Source organism: Mesoplodon densirostris, chromosome 17 (genome assembly GCF_025265405.1).
Source record: "Mesoplodon densirostris isolate mMesDen1 chromosome 17, mMesDen1 primary haplotype, whole genome shotgun sequence".
Lineage (NCBI taxonomy): Eukaryota > Metazoa > Chordata > Mammalia > Artiodactyla > Ziphiidae > Mesoplodon > Mesoplodon densirostris.
Window position 1 is genome coordinate 15,308,708 of NC_082677.1, and position 21,664 is coordinate 15,330,371.

Below are 21,664 nucleotides of genomic sequence, written 5' to 3' on the forward strand. Positions count from 1 at the left end.
TTACTAAACACTTTTTTGGGGGGACGGGGGAGGATCTGGTTAAATCAGTGGCTTGTGTATAGATTCTTTTTAAATTTAGAATTAAAGTTTTCAAACTGGAAGGTAATAATTACAATTCTTTTTTTTTTTTTTTTGGAGAGTATCATGCTTAGATTATACATATGTGAAAAGGCTTCTAGTCTTTTTCTAACAGCTCTGGCAGCGTTCATATTTTGGTCATAGTTTCAACATTTACCATATGAATTAAAGGGTTTCATGGTAGTTGTATTATTTATATTTATAAATATAAATTCCATATATGTTCATCTTTTACAGAAACAAGAAAAATTAAAAATTTGCTCCCTTAGAATAATATATGTATATTTACATGTAACATATTTTATAGTTATATATGTTATTTGATATAACATATGTAACATAATACATATCATATAATATAAAATAAAGTAATATAACATATATAACATTATATACAAATAATATATATAACAGATTTATATACTGTATAAATGATATATAAATTGTAATTTACATGTCATTCATACAAAATATAAATTATATAATATATAAATTATGAATTTATATAAGTTACATATCTATATACTTAAGTATTATATATTTATGATGTTAATATATTCATAATATATGCATACTTATATATTATTGTTATATAATTATATGATATGTAATATATAGTTATATACCTTATACATTATATAATTATATATAACATATTATATATAAATATAATATAGTATTATAAAGGGGAAAATGGTATATTTTCCTGTTTCTATGAGATGAGTTTATATTATAGATTTATAAATGGAATAATATATTTACATGTTATATGAGACATATACATAGAATTTATAATTTATACATGTAATTATATATTATTCTGTATAATATATATTATATATAAGTATACATGTATTATTCTAAGGGGGAAATATTATGTTTTTCTGTTTCTATAAGAGATAAGATATATATGTAATATATATTTATAAATAGAATAATATATAGTTATACTATATAAAATTTATATGCAGTTATATATAACATGATATATATTACACTTACTATATACTAATTTTATATATTACACATTATATATTAATATATATTTAATATATACTATAATATACATTTTATTTAAATATACACTATTTTAAGAGGGAAATGTATTATATATTATATAATTACATGTACAACTATACATTATCTTACATATGCTCTATAGTATATATAATGTATATTACATATAATTATATACATATTATTCTGAGAGGGGCAATATTCTATTTTTCTGTTTCTGTAAGATATGCATTGGATAGTTTTTCTATTGGTAATGATCGAGTCCACATCTTTCAAGGCCGTTTCTTTCTCCTCTAAGTAATTAAAAATCTGGTCCTTGTGAAACCATGGAAATTTTAAGTCTGTTGAAATATCAGGTTAAACACGTTCTGAGAGATCTGTTCAAACTCAAATTCTTTTGTATACTTTTGTGGTGCTTGAGAAAAAGACTTCACTATTGGTGAGAAAATGTGCTTTATCTTGGAAATTGTGTTCAAACATTAGCTTACTATTTTGTAGGATTGAATATGCTTAGGAAGCTGATGTGAGACCATCTCAGAAGAACTGGGCAGATTCACAGAACTTCTGCGTGCTTTTCTGAACATTTGTGAATACTACACATTTCTTTCTAACATATTCTAGAGTGTGCAAATGTCAATGGTATGAAACACAATTATACTGGAAAAATAAATTAATGATGAACTTGAGCTAAATGACTAAGGTCATGTTCACAGATTAAAGTCATGCAAGCTGTACAACTTCCTGTCAAAATTACTGGCTGCCAAATTTATACTTGTTTCTTCAGATGTACCTTTTGTTATTTAGAATTTTTAATTTTCTGTAAAGTAGACTTTTTAAAGTGTAATGTGTTTGCTGCCTTTGGGAAGCAATGTATAATTGTATAATTTCTGTAAGTAAACTGAATGCTTGAGCTTTCAATCAGTATTCTAGAAGCAATAAATATTATTTAGAAAGAACTACTGTACACCCAACAATATTAGATAAATCCCACAGAATTCATTTTAAGCATAAAAAGCTGGTTACAGAAGATGTAGTCTATGATTCCATTGATGTGAAATTCAAGAAAAAGTAGAACTAATCTGTTGTGACACAAGTGAGAAGAGTAATTACCTCCAGTGTGTTGGGGTATTGACTGAAAAAGAGCAAGAAATGTTCTATATTTTGATAGGGGTGTTGGCTGTATATCCACCTATATATAATTTTATCAAGATATACATGAGATTCGCACAATTTACAGTAATTTTTATGCCTCAAAGTATAATTATATATACACATACTTATATATAGACATACACACATATACATAATTAGTTTTACTGAGATAGAACAAATACTGTAAATTGCACTAATGTATACACACCCGCACACATATGCAAACTTCTTAAACAATGACTTTTAACTGGCATTTCATAGTAAGCATCACCTGATGTTTGAACTTTATTTAATCTACAGAACCTAAAGCAGTATGTAGCCACTGTAATTTAGGATCTCAATCTAAGAATACACATTTTAGTTCAAGAATTCTCAATCTTCTTCCCTATGACAGACCATGAAAAACAGCCACAATTCACCACAATTCCTGCCTTCCAGAGACGGCATCTGTTGTCCGCTTGAATCTGAACTGGGTTTGTAGTTTGCTTGTCCAATAGAATAAGGTAGAAGCCACATTATACTAGTTGAGAGCCAGGGCCTCTGCATTCTTTCGCTTGATGCTAGTGAGGTCCTTGCCACTGCCTTATGTGAACAAGCCTGAGCTAGCCTGTTACAGAATGAGACATCACTTGGAGCCATCCAGCAAGGCCATTTTAGACTAGCCAACCCTCAGATGCCCAGTTGCCGCCCATACATGCAGGAGTTAGCTCTGCTGAAATTAGTTAAGCGTGTCCCTGATCAGTTAAGCCCAACTCAAATTCACAAACCACATTATCACGAGCAAAGTACATGTTTGCTGTTATAAGTCATTTAAGTTTGCGGGTGATTCATCACACAGCGAAAGCTAATTGATAGCAATCCACGGTAATGTTTTACCTGAAAGAGTAAATTTTTAGGAGAACACTGTCATCTCTAGGCCAACATTATCTTACAATTCCACAGTCTAGGTTTACTGAGAAATGTGAGCATTTGTTAGATAAAAACTCTTACCTTCATGGGATTCCTATAGAAAGACTGCTTTCCAGAAGATGGGAATGACATGGCAATAATACGCTCTGGAAGTCAAAACAGTCACTATTAACAAATGTTATACATGGGAAACAATATATGAGAACTCGACTTACATATAATCAGACTGTTTTCATAGAAGAGAACTTTCAGGATTGAGAATGACAGGAAAAAAGCTAACTAACCCTCAGGATAATCAACTTTAATATCCAATACTGGATATTAAAGTATCCACTATTTGGACCATTACATTCAGTGTTCCCAAGTCTCAGCTGGTTCCAGCCTTATGCAACAGATTTGCGTTGACTTTAGTCTGGAGGGCCCCCTGTGGTGGAAATTTCTTTCTTATTTAAACACCAAAGAAAAATGAGCAATGTTGGGAACTTCTAGGATGCTTTCCAGTGTTCCCCTGACTCGGAAACCCGAGACCTACAAAGCAATGACTTCATCTCTAGCGTTCTAGGGAGAGAACAGGTCTCTCTGAAATCCTTGGGACCGAGGATAACTACTAGAACTCAATAGATTCTAAACCAAACAAATGGAGTCAGCTGAAAATCCATTTAACTTCCTATACTATAAGCAAGTAGCCCTGAATTGAGATGAAAATTAAGATTTTTCCATTGGCAGGGTTAAACTCCAAATATGTCACACTATCAGAGTGGCATATGTCTTCATGGATAAAAAATGCTTTGAAAGAACATGCCTCAGACAGGGAAAGAACAAAATTAGCATATAATTACCTACTCACACACAAGAAAAATGTGATGTTAATATAGGCAAATCAAGAGATACACTTCACAAACCGGTAACGTAAGTGAGGTCTAAGTCAAATCCATCCTTCTTGTATCGCCGTTTGTTTTCTGAAACCTGAGGGTTTAAAACAATCATTCATTTGTAAAACATAAATCAACACAAAAGAAGAACAATATATAGATATCTACAACCCTTGCCAGTATTTCCTGAAGCACAAACATTTTTTCTGAATCATAAACATATTTTGCCCACTTACCCTCCTCCTGGTCAGCATTGCAAGATGTCTGTTTTGCTGAGCCAGATGAAGAGCTCTTGACAGAAGGATAAGTCGTAGAGGTAGTAAAACAATTCTCAATCTAACAATAAAAGATTCATTTTTGCTTTAGAAACAGAGGATCTTGTCAGTATGGACTAAGTTTAGAGCAGTGGCTCTTAACCAGGGGCAAAATTTGGCACACGACCCCCTGGCCCAAGCCTCCCACCCACCCCACCCACTCTGGGCATATTTGGCAATGTTCAGAGACATTTTTGGCTGTCACAACTGCCTGTGAGGGGCTGCTACTTGCATCTAGTGGTTAGAGGCCAGGGATGCTGCTCAGTACCGACGCACAGGACAGCTCCCTTACTAAAAATGGATCTGTCCAAAATACCAGTAGTGCTGGTGTTGAGAAACTCTGATTTAAAGAAAAAGTCATATGGTAGACTCTCAGAATTTGTGGGTTTAACTTCTGTGGTTTAAGACAAGCATTTTTCAGTCTTTTTCCCATCCAAACAGAATTCTTATTCCCCTCTGTTACTCCCATGCGTAACAGGGGTTCACTAGAGCTGTGAACACACATCAGGCAGATAACAGATGAGTTACTTCCCAAGTGTGTCTCCTACCATCAGGAAGAAACACGATGGCAAAGAACTGATGGTCTGGGCTAGTGCTTCTCTAGGTTGAGTGTGCATACTGATTCAGTAGGTCTAGAGTGGGCCCTGAGGTGTTTGTCTTCTGGTATCTCTGACAAGCTCTTCCGTGATGCTGAGGTTGCCTGTCTGAAGACCATACTGGTTTGGGTTCTTTTCAAAAACTCCAAAAGCTTATCACATCAAGTTTTGTTGGGACCTGAGGGAAAGTCCTGAGAAGCTGGAGTGCAGGAAGTGCAAGCTATCTGACTAAGGAATAAGCCTAGTGAGCCACCCAACAGCTACATCCTAGAACACTTTTGCTCTTCTTTTTCTCACTGCCCCAGTAGAAAGAGGAGGAGAAATAGAGAAGCCATCGGTGGCTCATACACGTTTTGCTTTGACCCCTAACAGTTCTAACTCTGCCTCAGCTTCCGTCATGTTAACTGTCCTGCAAACATTCCACCTCTGTGTTTCTACCCGTGTCACCTCGTTTTTCTCTTCCATTTCTGCCTTTTTAGAGAATCATCATTGGAGTCACTCAAATTTTTCATCAACTCAAACCAGTACTCTCTTGGTTATAGGAAAAACCCAGGAATTTCACGTGTAAGAAATGTGTGGTTGAAGCGCAAGTGGGAATTTAGTGGGAATTTCAAAAGGTAGAGAAGTTCAAGTTAGGTACAAGAGGCAAGTCCCCAGTTTCTTCTTTGGGGGCGTCATCTTCTTCACTCGACTAAGGTACTCAGTGTGGACACCCTTCACTGGTCCCTAAACACCACCATCCTTTAGTTTCCAGGTAGAAATTTAACTCAACGTTTCATTTTCAAGCAGCTTATTTAGCACAGAATTAGCACATTCAGAGTTTAAAAGATTACACAAAATGAAAGCCACAGAAAATACTTTTTAAGAAAGAAAAACTTTAAGAGAAGGGAAGCATATGTTTCTTACTTGGGGAAATTTTTAAGAAACTTGAAGTTGTAGAAAAAATAAGCAATATTGACCAGTAGAGAAACCACAATAATGGAAGCATCTAAGGAGTTCAACATATCGGAAAAATACCGTCGTACCCTGTAACAAAAAACAAAAAAGATATAAGTTTATGCTTCCCCAAAGAAGAGGTAGGGATATTTTAAAAGCACCCTTAAGATTTCCGGTTTGGGATTTCCCTGGTGGTCCAGTGGGTAAGACTCTGCGCTCCCAATGCAGGGAGCCCAGGTTAGATCCCTGGTCAGGGAACTAGATCCCATGTGCATGCCACAACTAAGAGTCCGCATGCTACAACTAAGAACCAGCGCAGCCAAAATAAATAAATATTTTTTTAAAAGGAATTCAGCGTTGATGAATGATTTAAAGTGCATTTACTAGACTAGATTAAGGAAAAAAAATATTCATACTCATTTTATACTTATATAGGACAAAAACATCAATATGGCAAGTAGAGCCATAAGTATAGTAAGAGATATAACCAAACCATTGAACAAGAGGCAAGCATTGCCTGGACACAGGGGGGAGAGAGAGATGGGATGGTGAGCGATGCTATCCGACAATGGAAGCTGAACATGTCACAGCCCTAGAGAAACGGGCTGTGAGAAGTGCATGAAAGGAGCTTGTGAGAGGTAGACGGGTCCACTACTTTGGCCTGCAAACTCATCACCTGGCTTTGCACCCACAGTGGAATCCCAGTGAGCTGGTGTGGCCTCCTCTGTGCAAAGCTGAACTTTCAGCCCTGGCACCTCCTCCTCAACACTAGCTCCTTCAGCCATGGGCACTGGGGCTCCAGGGAAATCTTCTAGTCCTGGGATAGCTCCTTTAGGCTCTGAGTAACCCGGGAGTGGGTAACTGTCCTCAGCTCAGAGGCACGAGGACAGAAATTCAGCCAGAAAGGAGACAAGCATGTTCCGAAATGCTCTGGATGAAGTGAGGCTGGGGACTTTAGTCCCTGACTCGCTCTCCCATAGAGCTTAACACAAGTTTTTGTTCATTTAGTTTTAAATGTCTCATTAAAAAAAATTTTTTTTGGCCGTGCAGCTTGCAGGATCCTAGTTTCCCGACCAGGGATCGAACCCATACCCCCTGCAGCGGAAGCATGGAGTCCTAACCACTGGACCGCCAGGGAAGTACCACAAATTTTTATTTTAACTGAGGTAGGGTTTGCTCATGATCTATTATCTAGTACTTAATATACTGTCAGCTTTTATTTACATTGAACTCAATAAAAATATCAATACTTATACTTCACATACACGTTCCTCTTAATAATGTGCATGTAGACATATTAGCTGCCTGGCCCCATTTTGCAAACCCTTTAAGCTGTACCTGTTGAAGGAACCATCTAGAATACATGGTTTGCAGACTAGAGTGCCAGTTGCAAGAGTAATATTAAAGCTCAGTCTGATAGAAATTGGGATTTGGATTGTTGTTTCTCTTGTGGAGGATGCCTTCAAGGAGAATTATTTTGATAAAGAGGGGCATATTTAGTTGGGTTGACCTGGTCATTACTTGAGATGCTTCTCATAGCAGTACAAAATAGCTCTCTGTGCTTTTAAAAAATTAATCAAACTTACCCTTCTATAGACACTCGAAGAAAAACGTCCATGAAAAAAAATAAACCCATAGCTAAAGAAACTGCACGATACTCCAAAGGAATATATATCGTGCTATCAGAGATAAGTATGTCTGTAATGATGAGGGACACATCCACAAAGGTCAGCAAAATTCCAAGTATTCTGCAACAAACAAATAAATAAACCGAATAAGGATAAAGTGGTTTTCACATCTATAGGTAGACTAACTTCAGCCCCATGATCTGATATCAAAATGTCATTATTTTGGGTTAAACCGTTCAGGGGTAGGGAGAACTGCTCTTAGAATCTCAACATAAATCACTCTGCTTTCACCCAATAGAAGCAGTTGTTAGGGAAAGAAATTTCCCACTAAACCACTTCATGATATCATGCCCTTTTATATTAAGACACATCAGACCAACACTCCAAGACAGAATAGGCAAACTACATTCAAATGACATGTTTCCACTTGTAAACTCTTCTTAAAATTTAAGAATTTTGAAGGGTCTTCTACCAATTTCCCACAATAAAGTAAACCTCATTCATCTTGATATTTTTAAAGAATTGAGTAATAAAAACCAAGTGAAAGCATGACTAACACAAGCCCTTAAAAGACTTCTTTGACCAGTAAGGCTTCTTATCAGTGAGATTATCAACAAATATAAGATTACATATCAATGGATGGTTCTGGCACAGTTCTGGGCACGTAAGAAGGAATTCAATTCAATGAATACACACATAATTGAACTCTAAAGTAACTCCTAAGCCTTTTTCCTATATATGCTAAACATATTCTCTAGAAGTTGATTGTACTATTTGTATAATCTATGAAGATAAATTAATCTTAAAGCACTTTTTCACAATTGCAATGCAAATTAAAACATTATCAATTTAAAAGGAAGCAAGTACATTGTGTGAATCTGTAACATAGTATGAAATCTTACTATCATGTAGAGAAGAAAGATCTAAGTAAAATGTTTCCAGAATTAAGGAGTAATTCTAGGTGAATAAGGTATTTACTAAAACACTTTCCTTATAATTATAGAATTTTGAAATGCATGTTTCATTATTTTTACTTTGACAGGTAGAAAAAAACATGTTAATATGTTGCTATTAGACTCCGTACATGCCATTTCTTTGCAATTCTTCATGTTCAGCTTCAATTAAAATTCCAAGATAAATTAGATTGCATTAAATCGGGCACAAAGGTTATTTAGCGACATACTGACAGTGGAAATGCTTTTTTTTCCCCTCCCAGATCCTCTGCCATTAAAAAATATTGATATTAAATGTAATACATACTTAATTACCTCCTTTTCTAGAGTCTCACATACCTGAAAGGGAAGGATGATACAATCAAGTACACAATTCTCTTAATCCTGCTGCTGCAATGAGAAGTAAAAATAAAATTTCAGAGCTTTCAAGTGTATCAGATTTTTCCTAACATATAGTATGAATTTAACCAACAAAGGCCTTTATAAATATAATTTTTAAAGTCTCCAGAAGTTGCCTAACAAAACGCTTTTTACTAATAACTGTAAAAATGTCACCTGATTCTTTTTTTTTCTTTCCTATGTAGAATATATGTGAAAAAAAACACTAAACTTTCCCTTGACTGTAAAGCTCTAATCCCAACTTAATGCTAAGATTAAGCTTGGGGTCATCAACTAAAGCAACAGAGCATGGAGACAGAAGGGAATGGTAGAAGAGATGTGTGTTCCAGCTCTCCCATGAGTGAGCTGTGGGATCCTGGGCAAGTCATCACACTATGGCCAGACCTGTTCTACAGCAATAGCATAAGGGACTTCAGGGAAGCTCTTGTCTTGCAATATTCATTTCTTGAAACAAGTCACCCCATGAATAAGACAGTTAAACATTAATGAGACTCAGAGCTGGGGTGGGAAGTGCACTTTGGGGGTGAGGAATGTTAGTAAGATACATTTCAAAGGGGAAACACACTGGAGGCTGGGCTCCTTCCGTTAGTAGGAGGAGGAGACGGTTTTAGAGCGCCAGCAGTTGTGCCTCATTTTACCCTAGGGCTGGAGACAAGGTAGTCATTGAGGAGCAATTTCTGGCCCTGCTGAAGCCTCCAACACGTGACCCAAATTCCACCCCAAGTGGGATTTAATCCCAAAGCAATGCTCACAGACTGTGCCCAAGACTGGAGAAGAGGGAGGATATATGCCCAATAGAACTGGGGCACTGCCCGATGCAACGGGCCACAGATGGATACTGTTGGGCTAAGCTGAGCTATAAGATCTCCCCACCCCCCTCTAATTTCTCCTGCTCCATCTGCACCCACTACCTCTGCCCAGGCCTAGCGAGAAAAGGTCGATGTGGATGGGGAACTGATTGGCCAAAAGAGGTGAACCTCCCCTGAGGTTGCCATTCTCTTAATACAAGCCCTTTCTGATCCCAGACAGACTATCAGATCTCTGGGTAGCAAAGAAATGTTACAACAAATCACAACTTACTTGACAAAGTGAATTTACAGAACCATGCCTGACAGAATCATTGGGCCACAAAAGGATGGCTTGGGGTGGCTTTAGGCTCTACTATCACTTTCAGTGCCTCCCAAAACTACCCCACCCCAAGTAAATATAGAATTGAGATTTAAAAAAAAAAAAAAAAAGAGTGTGCTATATAAATGCAGCTTCAAACAATGTGTGTGGAGTTTGCTGGCAAAGGACTGTAACTCAGTAATTATACATTTAGAAAAAGTGCTATTCATATTTGGGAGCAACACACATACACTCTCCAACACCCAGTGCAACCATGTAACGTTCCTAAAAATGATTACTCAGAGAAGTGCTTGAGCCAACTGAGCAAGGAATAAAAAATGAAGAAGGCAAGCATAAGGAAGATGCCTTATAGAGAAAAGGTGTCAAGAAATAAAATCATACAAATTCAGAACTAAGGCCAAATAATCATTGTTAATGTAGCACGTGGAAATGTAAACAAATGATTCTAAAAGCCAAGATAAATAACAAAGTTCTCGATAATAGTATGGATTTAAATTTGCAGGGGTTTTCCACATTAATTTAGGTTTCTCAGAAGACAGAAGTAAAAGCATGTTGCATTTCTATCTTCCCAGGTACAAGTCCAGTTTTAAACTGGATATTGATGGAGAAACAAAGGTACAATTATGTTTTCTAAAAATAGGTTTATAACTTTCATATTATTAAAACTTGAATAAAAACAAATCAACTAATAGCATAATGTTAAAAAAATTAAAGAACAAATATCAAGGAAGTGTTTAATACAGAAAACAAAGTAAAATGATAGCAAATAACACCAAACATACCTGAAATGATAATAAATACCAACACATTGCTCTCGTATCAAATACTGACAAATACTTTTAGATAAGTTTAAAAACTAAATGCACTATAGGCTGTATACAAGGACAAAAACTAAATTAAAATGATAGTTTCAAAATAGAGATGGACAAAGATATCAGATGCAAATGTTAAATCTCAAAACACGAAAAGTTGTAATATTAATATCAAAGTTGAATTCAAAGCAAAAATATTAACGATGACCAAGACTTATTTTATCCTGATAGAAGGTAGACTCTATAAGATACTATTAAGACCGTGTTGAACAGGGGTGGGATCTGCATTGGGGGCAGGTCCTATCTTTCCCACTGGACACTTATTTCTCTGCACAGATGGTGGAGGGGGGCATGTGGTCATACTCAAAGCATTAAAGGCACTGGGATGATTCTTTGGTTTTCCTACTCTCACTCCAGGGCTCTGGGTCCCCCCCCCACCACCAAACTATCCACAACAGACAAGGCTATATTCCTAGATTAAACTCAGGTTGAAGAGAGCAGAGTCAGGCTTTAGATCTGAGTCCACCCTAAGTTAGCTCATTAGGATTCTTTACTGGGACTTAGAGAGGAGCCTCCAAAGTACCTAGGAGTGTCCTTTGCCCGGCTTGGTCCTCAGGGATATACTTCCCTTTGGAGTGGGGTGTTGGTAGCAAGGATAAGATCTGAGTGTCCCTGGACAAACGCTATCCATTTACATATATATATATATATGTGCTTTATGTGCTATATGTTTAAACAAACATATTTTAAAACTCTCTCTATATATAGTTTCTATTGTGCAGATAAAACATATTTAAAGCATTTCTATGAAATTTTAAAAGAAATTTATCCTACAAGAAGATAAAAAACTTTAATGGTACTCTAAAATATAAAAATTATTCAGACTACATTTTCTGACCACGATTTAATAAAACCGGTGAAGTGGGAGAGTACTATACAAGATATTTAATTGCATGTTATCACTACAGAAATTTTAAAGGTGCCACATATGACAACTTAGATTAAATGGAGATATTGTTTGCAAGACACAAGCTACTAAAATGTGCTCAAGAAAAAATAGATAACCTGAATAGTTTAAAAGGTAATATATCTTGTAGAGAAAGTGAACTTGTAGTTGAAAACTTTCCAACAACAACAAAAAAGTCCAAGCCCAAGTGACTTCACTGGAGAATTCTACTTAATTCTTTAAGATACAAATCGAAACAAACTCTTCCATAAAACAGAAGAATAGGGACTGCTTCCAAGCTCAATTTAGGAGATTAGCATTACCCTGATACCAAAACCAGTCAAGACATTACCTGACAAGAAAATTACCAATATCCCTCATAAATATAGATACAAAACTCCTTAACAAACCATTAATAAATTGAATCCAGCAGTATATATATTTTTTAAATTCATGACCACTTGGTGTTTGTTCCAGGAATTCAAGGATGGGTCAACATTCTAAAAATAATGTAATTCGCCATGTCAATAAACTAAGGAAAATACAACATATGATCATCTCAATAGAGGTAAAAAAATGTTTAAACAAAATTTAACATCCATTTATGATAAAAGCTTTCAGTGAAGTAGGAAAAAAGGAAACTTCCTTAACCTGACAAGGGGCATTTATGCCCCCCAAAACAAACAAACAAACAAAAAAACTATGGCTGATATCAATCTTAATGGTGAGACTGAATGTTTTCTTCCAATGATTAGGAATCTAGGATGTCAGTTCACACTTCTTCCACTCAAAATTATATTGGAGTCAATGTAATAAAGCAAGAAATGGAAATAAAAGGCCTATAGATTGAAAAGGAAGAAATAAAACTCTCACTATTTGTAGAGGAGATGCTTGCCTACCTAGAAAATCCCAAGGAATCTACAAAAAAGCTAACAGAATAAGTGCGTTTAACAGTTATTGTATAAAAGGTCAATATACAAAATTCAACTATATTTTGATATACTAGCAATGAATGATTGAAAAGTAGAAATGTAAGCAACTGAACCATTTATATTAGCACCAAAACCCATGAAATACTTTTTTATAAAGTAACAAAATATGTGCAGGATCTGTAGGCTGAAAATTACAAAACTTGATGAAAGAAAATGAAAACCTAAAGATAAGAAGAGATGTGAAATGGTACCGCCATTTTGGAAACTATTTCTCATACAATTAATCATACACTTTACCATAAGTATCAGCAACCCTATTCCTTGGCACTAACCAAAGATAAATGAAAGTTGTGTCCACACAAAAAACTTGTACGTAAATGTTCATAGCCACATTACTCATAACAGGCCACAACTGGAAATAATCCAAATGCCCATCAATGGGTGAATGGATAAGAAAATATGGTACATTCACAGTGATGTCAGAAACATGACAGAGTGAAAAACTACCTTGGTCTCTCCCCTTCAATCTACAACCAATAAAACCCACAACTCAACAAAGGTGCCACTGTCCAACACAACAGTTTGCCAGAGGACTCCACACATCTGTACATATAAAGGCAGGTGAATTGGAACACTTAGAAGAGATGGAACGAGGGAACAGTGGAACCAGTGCCTGCAATCCTGGCCCTCTGACCACAGCAGCTGTGCCCACAGCTTCAGAGAACACAGTAGCAGCAGGGGAAGCAGCACACGTGACTACAGGCTCCAGACCACACCAGCACCCATGGCTACATGTAACTGACCAACAGCGGGGCCTGGGATCCTGTCCCTCCAGCCGCCGAGGTGACCACAACCTCACTGCCACTCCCCCACCTGCAGTGGCACAGCCCATGAACTCAATGAGATATAAGAAAACTCAGAAAGGTAGTTTAATGAGCTCAGGAATAAAAATGAATGAACAGAAAGAATATTTTACCAAAGAGACTGAAACTCTAAAAAGAAACAATTGGGAGACTGGGATTGACATATACACACTACTATATATAAAATAGATAACTAATAAGAACCTACTGTGTAGTCCAGGGAACTCTACTCAATAGAGTGGATATATATGTATAGGTATAACTGATTCAGTTTGCTGTACAGCAGAAACTAACACAACATTGTAAATCAACTCTACGTCAATAAAAAATAATTTAAATAAATAAATAAATTAAAAGGAACCAAAAAGAAACTCCGGAGCTCAAGAACTCAATAAATGAGATAAAGAACACACATTAGAAGCACTGGAAACAGAGCAGACAATATGGAAGAGAGAATTAGCAAGCTGGAATATAGCAATCTAAAAATGATACAAGTAGAAGAGGAAAGAGAAATAAGGTTTTTAAAAGGAAGAAATCCTGAGAGAGTGATCTCTTTCAGGAAGGACAACATTAGGATAGTGCATCTCCCAGAAGGAGAAGAGAGGGAAAAGGGAGCAGAGAGTTTATTTAAAGAAACAATAGCTGGGAACATCCCAAACTTGGGGAAGGAACTGGAGTTACAAGTCCATTAAGCTAAGAGAACACCTAATTACCTCAATGCAAAAAGACCTTCTCCAAGACAAATAATATTAAAACTGTTAAAAGTGAATGACAAAGAATTTTAAAATCAGCCAGGGCAAAAAGGATGGTAACCTACCAGGGAACCCCCACTACTAGGCTATCAGCAGATTTCTCAGCAGAAACCCTACAGTCCAAGAGGGAGTGGAACGACATTCTCAAAATACTGAAAGATAAAAACTGTCACCCAAGAACACTCTATATAACACAGTTATCATTCAGATATGAAGGAGAAATAAATGCTTTCCCAGACAAAGAGAAGCTGGAGTTCATCAACACTAGACCTGCCTTACAAGACATGTTGAAAGGAACTCTTCTATCAGAAACAAAATGACAAAAATACACAAAACTTTCAGCAAGGTGATAAATAGAACCAGAAAATTGCCACTCTTTACCAAGATAGATTTTTAAATACTTTATTAGAGTATAAAGGTTAAAGGGAGACAAAAAAAGAAAGCAGAAAAATAACTATAGCTATCTACAGTTTGGTAACAAACTCACTAAACAAAAACAGGTAATTTGAGACTACAAAAACAAAAGGGGAAGAGGAAAAGGATGGACCTTATGTTTTAAAAAAATGTTTTAGTTCACTATAAATTATATCATCATGTGTGAAAAGCATGCTGAAATCAGAAGGCTAGAAAAATGATTAAATAAAATAGATTCTGGAAAGACCCAGCGTATAAAGATTCATAACATGATAGAGATGGATTTAAAAATCTTTGAACAAGATATAAATGTTTTCAATAATGGGTTCATTCATTCAACCAAACTCACCGAGTGCCTACTATGTGCCATGGCACTGTTTGAGGCACTGGAGATACAGCTGTTAAAAAAATGGACAAAATTTTCTTCCATCATGATGTTTAAATTCTGTCTCGTGCAGACCATAAATATAATAAATAAGTAAATAAGGTAGTAAGTTAGAAGGTGATAAATGCAATAAGGATCATTAAATTAGGGTAAGGACAATGGAGGGGGATGCAACTTTGATGCTGGGAAAACTAAGGAGTCACCTGGGAGAAAAGTAGACGCCTACATTTTATACCTTAATACAAAATAAATCCTGGGCAGATGTTTTCTTTCAATGTAGAAAATAAATTCAAAACATAGATGAATTTCGGTGAATATAGTAAAATCTTGGGTAGAGAAAGCCTTTCTGACACTAAAGGCATCCATCATAAAGAAAAGGACAGATGTGCTCAACTGTATGAGGAGTATAAGCTTCTATATAGTGAAAAGCTAGGCAACCTGGGAAAAATACTTGCCCTAGCTATGATATAGAAAGGATATATTTCACTTTTCTATCCAATGGCAGTGACAAATACCCCAATGTTAAACGGGCAAAGGTAGTTTGAAAACAATGAAATACAAGTTCTATGAAAAAAGTAGAAACAAAAACAATGTCAAATGTGCATTCGAACAAACATATTAACTAACATTGTAAAGATGAGCGATGGCTAGCGTCAACGGGGAAGAAATGCACACTGCATCTTGGTGTGGAAAGTAGCAAAATCAAGAGCCTCACAAACGTTCCTTTTGACACAGAATTTCCACCTCCGAGAATTTGTATTATAAAGAAATAAAATATACAGAGGTTTGGTCTCAAAGTTATTCATCAATTTTTGTAATCAGTCACAGCTGAAATGTCCAGAAATACCTGACAATTTAAATGAATGACAATTTAAACATCTATACCATGAAATATTATACAGCTGTCAAAAGGAATGTGGCAAATTTAAAAATCAATAAAGTCAAATATAGGCAGAACTTCAGGCAGCAATAAAAAATCTGAAATTAAAAAATATATAATGTTGTAAATGCAAATGTAAATGCATGGAAATATAGTCATGATATGTCACTAAGTAATAAGGTTATTTTTAAAACAATGTATGATACCATATCCATAAACAAAAAATGTATAAGCCTAAAGAACCTTGAAGGGCATCTATTAAACATTAGGAATGCCTCTTCATGGGAGGTTTTATTGCTTGTATTTTCTGATTTTCCTAATAGTGAAATTTTGTTGCTTTAGTTTTGGTTTTTAGTATAAAATTTATTTACGGTGCTTTGGAGTTTTAAATTCACACTGAATAATATGTGTGCACATATTACTCCACATTTAGTTTTTGTTTTTTATTATACTACACCTAGCACCCAGTAGATAGATATTGTAGATAGCATTATTACCAGTTTACAGATAAAAGACCTAAAATTTAAAGTAGTTTAGTATTTTGCCAAGTGTCCAGTGTGTATTAGATGCCAAAGCCGAGCACTGATTCCAGGTCTTACTCCAAATCTAATACCATCCCCTGGTCTGAAACTCCAGTGTCTCTCACACAGGGAGTATTGCAAATGCCACCCAAATCTATACCATAAGCATTTGTAATTTAAAAAACAAAACTAAACTAACACTTTTTGTTTGTAAGAAGAAGGAAATGCTTGCCTTGCTCAGTCTATTCAAATTTTGCCCCTGCCCTGGGCAGCCTCATTGCAGAAAATATATAGTTAATATGCAGACATATCATTTAATTAAGTAGCAGAGTGAACTCTTCATTGATGGCCCATGATAAAAAAACAGAAAATGGAAATTCATGGGTAATTTGAAGAACTATTTGTATTCATTAGTCGCCCCTTTAGTTTTCACGTTGTTTTTGTCTAGACACCAACAGATTACAACAGTAACCAATTCAATGCCTCTTTAGCAATACTCACTCCCCAACATTAATTCAAGTCGGTGAATGCTTAAGTAACTGGCCAAGAGAGTAGCAGAAGAAAAATTGCAGGAATAATTCTGCAGTCCAGACACATGGGCTTTTTTTGGAAGTACAATTAATTTACAAGATTATATTAGTTTTGGGTGTACAACATAGTCATTCAATAACTTTATAGATTATATTCTATTTAAAGTTATTACAAAATAACGGCTATATTTCCCTGTGCTGTACAATAGACCCTTGATGCTTATTTTATACATAGTAGTTTGGGGGAGGGAGAGTCAGACGTGTGTGATTTTAAGAAGGTATCGTGTCCTTGTCATTGAGTACAGGTAAAAATGCCTTCACATCAGTGCAACAGGAAGTACTCTCATGAGATTACTCAGGAGCAAGTCAAAATTCATAAAATCCCAATGGACATTAAGCGGTCTTTAATCAGCAAAACATGTTTGCTTTGGCTCTCAGTCCCATTTGCTCATAGACAAAATCAACAAAACTAGGAATCAGAACATATCCAAGAAAAATGAGAAAGGAACACAAGTGAAGAGCAAGTAGCATTCGGCAATCCTCTGTTTAGAAAGAAACTTTGTAATAAAATTAGTCTCTACTAAGGACGTTTTCACATTTTCAAACTAGAAGAACATTTACTTGTGAATACGTGGAAATATTTTTTCAAGTATGGTACTTATATGCAAATTCAAACGGAATCATTGTATACCCTCCCTCCCCAACATTTTGCTATCTTTCCATAGCTCTCTTTTTTTCACCTCAGCATGAGCCCCATCTTCTAAAAGATAAGAAATCCATCAACAGCTCCCTCCCTCCAAACTTCAAACTGACTTACTAATGTGAATTGAGAGAGTCACTGTCTTCTTCACCATCATCGATCTTGGACAGCAGTCCCATCATACTTTAACCGCCAACAAATGCAAAAATATATCATTAGAGATTTGCTACATGGAACAGTGATGTGAAACACTTATTTGAAGAAAAAGAATTCCTTAAATCTAAAGGAACCACGACTTAGCTCACTGGATGACCCAATCTTACAGAAAGAAATTTAGAATCATTGTCTAGAAAACTCTGTATTCCTATGGATACTTCCAAGACTGAATTTTGCAAATCTTTCCCTCTCTGTTTCTCCCTATGTCTCTTGTCTCCGTGTCTGCTTCTCTCTTTCTGTCTCACTCTTTCTATAAAGATAGAGATTCATAATACATACATAGCACTGATGCAAGTAAATTATATCAGCAGCCTTGGAAGGCACCATAATTAAAAGGCAAGATATAGCAAAGTAGTCAAAGACCTTTGATGTCAACTTATTTGGGTCATTGTGAAGGATTAAAAATGTACATAGCACGAAACGACTTCACTTTTTTTGGCTGAAATTGGATACACTTGCTCTAGAACTTATGAACTGGTTGAACTCTAAAAAAATTATATGTCAATTAGTTATTTGGAACCTGGGTCCCTGCACCACCTACGTTTCACATATTATGGATATCTTGTTTCCTCCTTGAATAGGTTTCAAATAACTGCCTGAGACAAGGACTCCATAACTAATTGGATTTCACAAATCTCAATATCCTCCCCTTTTCCCCTCTCTCCCTATTTATATCTCACCTTTCACCTCTGCCTCTCAAGTCACATGAGTCAGGGCTAACGGATTAAAATGGACATAGTAAGACTCCATGCGTCTTACAGATTTATTTTTAAATGCAATTTAGCTATAATTACTCTGCAGTTTAAAATTTAGTTGCCCTAAAGATAACATTCTAATCAGTTATTTAAAACCTGGTATTTAATTTTTCTGTAGAAATGAACTTTATCCGTTGGTAATAAAAATCTTAGTCCTGTGGGAAAACTTAATAAATCAAATTTATGTACATTTCTTTACTCCCGAACCTAATCCCCAAGTGTAACACCATTTTGTGATTAAATTTACTTCCAATTCAGCTTGAGTTTGTAGGTACTCATCTCACTTGTCCTATAACTTCCTGCCTTCTCAAGTCCCTACACCACACCTAGTAACCCTTCACGAATCATAGATGTCTTTCCTGCCCTTCAGACAGGGTCAAGACAAGGCAGGGGCTCCCTCCAATGTGATGGCGGGTTTGGGTTTGGGGCACCAGCCCCACATGGTGGCAGAGCTCTGGAAGGTGAGGGACACATGCAGGGTCTATCAGACCCACTTTTTGCTGCTGAGGGCTCCCCTCTGCTCTCCATCCACTGAGACCTTCTCCTAACTCCTATTATGATTCTGTCCTCTCTTGGCCCATGCATGGGTAATCTGATACTTTCCTAAGGGAAAGTATCAGATAGGGGCTGCTCCTAACTCGGGGTAACAAACAGACTAGGGGTAAGAACACTCCCTTTTATGACCTGTTCTTTTTTGCCCCAAAATAGATCCAAAAAAGAAAGTAACATACTGAGGCTGGCAAAACAAACAAACAGAACCCTTAGATAAAGCAGCGAAGAAACTGTATTGCCACAGATGTTCCCCAGAATAAATTTCACAAATCTCAATACCCCCCTTACACTAGCTCTATATATTTATATCTCACCTTTCATTGAAGGGTTCAACACAAGTTACCTTTTCCACCTGGCTCTGGTCATGGCTAAAGGATTATAAATGCACATGGTAAGACTTCACCTCTCCCTAGACTTATTTTTCAATGCACATTAGCTACAATTGCTTTACAGTTTATAACCTAGTTGTCCTAAAAATAACATTCTAATCAGTTATTTAAAACCTGGTATTTCATTTTCCCCTGTAAGTGAGGCTTTATACATTTGTAATGAAAATCTTCGTCCTGGGTGGGGCGGGGGGAAGTCATGAATCAAGTTTATAGACATTTCTTGACTCCTGAACCCCTTCAGGAGTACAACTTTCTCCTTGCAAAATAAGTTTCTCTCCTTTCTTGGCCCATTTTAGTACAGCCTCATACACAAGCATTTGGATAGTTTCCCTAGGGGTTTCGGCTGCATCTAAGAGTGATAAACAGATGAGTAAGAAGCATCCCTCTTATGACCTGTTTCTGTTTTATCCAACTAGACACAAAAGAAAGAAAGAAAGAAACATACTTACATAGGCTACAGTAAAAAGATTTAGAAACAATGTCAAAGACACTCTGTTATGTCACCAATACTCCTAAAAATGAACCTCCCAAATAGAATCAACCTCTCTCCCCTTTCCTCTCTTTCTCTCACTCTCGCATGCTCTCCCTCTCTGCATTTCTATACATATATATATTTTTTGTTGACATCTCTCTATCTTTATTTCTATCTCACGTATCAGTGGTGGGTCCATCAGGTCTTCCTGTTGTCAATTCACTCAAAGCAGTGCTAAAGGATTAAAAAGGCACAGAGTCAGACACCCTATAATTTTCTCAGTTAAACTTTCTGGTTCAAATTAGTTTCAATTAATGCTTTCACTTATAAAACTAGATGACCCTTTAAAAACTGACATGTAAATCGATTGCTTGAAACCTGGTAGGTCATTTTCCCCAGAAATGAGGCTTTATGTATTTGTAATGAATATCTTACACTTGTCAAAAAGGTAATGACTCAAGATTGAAGTACAGTTCTTTACTACTGAATCTCATCCAATGTGTAACAAACTTTTGGGGTGGAATTTATTTCAAATTCAACTTCAGGTTGTAGGTACCCAACTTTCTTGACCAATCTAGCTCCCTGACCACGTCTGTGCTCCATAGGAAGCATGCTTGTCTTTCCTGCCCCTCACACAGGGTCAAGTAACTACAGGCCTGAGTCAGGGGCTCCATCTGAGGTGAACATGGGTCTGGATTTGGGTTATCAGCCTCACATGGTAGCTGATACAATTTATTATTATTCTGCTTGCTCCAGACGGCTTTCATCTTCCCCACACCCACTCCAGGACAGTCTCATACCAGGCAATCAGACAGTATCCCGAGAGTCTGGCTGCCAGTAAGTGACACTCAAGACTGGGAGTAAGAAGACTCCCTCTATGTCTTGTGCCTTTTTTTCTACCTCAATTCAAAAGACAAAGACTATTCCACATAGAACCTTGCCATGAGAGGACATTAGAAAGAGTATCAAGGGAGCTCTATATTTCCATGGGTGCTCCTAAGGGTGAACATCCCAAATCTCAATCTCTCTGTATATATATATTATGCACATATGTGTGTGTGTACATATTACATGCATATTTATTCGTCAGAGCTCACTTTGCATTGGAGAGTCCTTCAGAGGACGCTGCTGTCCATTCACTCGGGGCAGTGCTAAAGGATTAAAAACAGACAAAATAAGATACCACAAGACTTCTAGACTTTTACTTTTTTAGTTCAGGTGGGCTATAATTACCCTTGAACTCATAAACTGGTTGGCTCTTTGAAAATTTACATGTAAATCAATTATTTGAAATCTGATATCTCATTTTGCCCAGAAATGATTCTATATACATTTGTAATAAATGTTTTGGACCTATCAGAAAAGTTCATGACTCAGGAATTGGCTGGTAGTTATTAGCAGGAGGAAGGATTCCTCTTATGACCTGTTCCTCTTTTATCCAACTGGATCCAAAAAGGATAGAAAGTTACTAACAGGTGTTACAGTGAGAAGATTTAATAACAATGTCAAAGACACTGTATTGTCATGGATACTCCTAAGAATGAATTTGAAAACTGCACCTCT

The 21,664-nt window shown here is 36.3% G+C and overlaps 1 protein-coding gene across 1 annotated transcript in view; it reads right to left on the reverse strand.

Annotated features, from left to right (window-relative positions):
- The window catches only part of LOC132477390 (phosphatidylinositol 3,4,5-trisphosphate 3-phosphatase TPTE2-like), a 94,365-nt gene that overhangs the window by 42,066 nt on the left and 30,635 nt on the right, over positions 1-21,664 (reverse strand). Inside the window, exons 6-14 of the mRNA XM_060079757.1 lie at positions 21,199-21,252; positions 19,555-19,608; positions 17,835-17,900; positions 8,795-8,845; positions 7,461-7,622; positions 5,845-5,964; positions 4,265-4,364; positions 4,059-4,122; positions 3,238-3,302 (exon numbers count right to left, since the gene is read on the reverse strand). Coding sequence (XP_059935740.1) covers positions 3,238-3,302; positions 4,059-4,122; positions 4,265-4,364; positions 5,845-5,964; positions 7,461-7,622; positions 8,795-8,845; positions 17,835-17,900; positions 19,555-19,608; positions 21,199-21,252 — 736 coding nt within the window. The remainder of the gene's footprint in view (positions 1-3,237; positions 3,303-4,058; positions 4,123-4,264; positions 4,365-5,844; positions 5,965-7,460; positions 7,623-8,794; positions 8,846-17,834; positions 17,901-19,554; positions 19,609-21,198; positions 21,253-21,664) is intronic.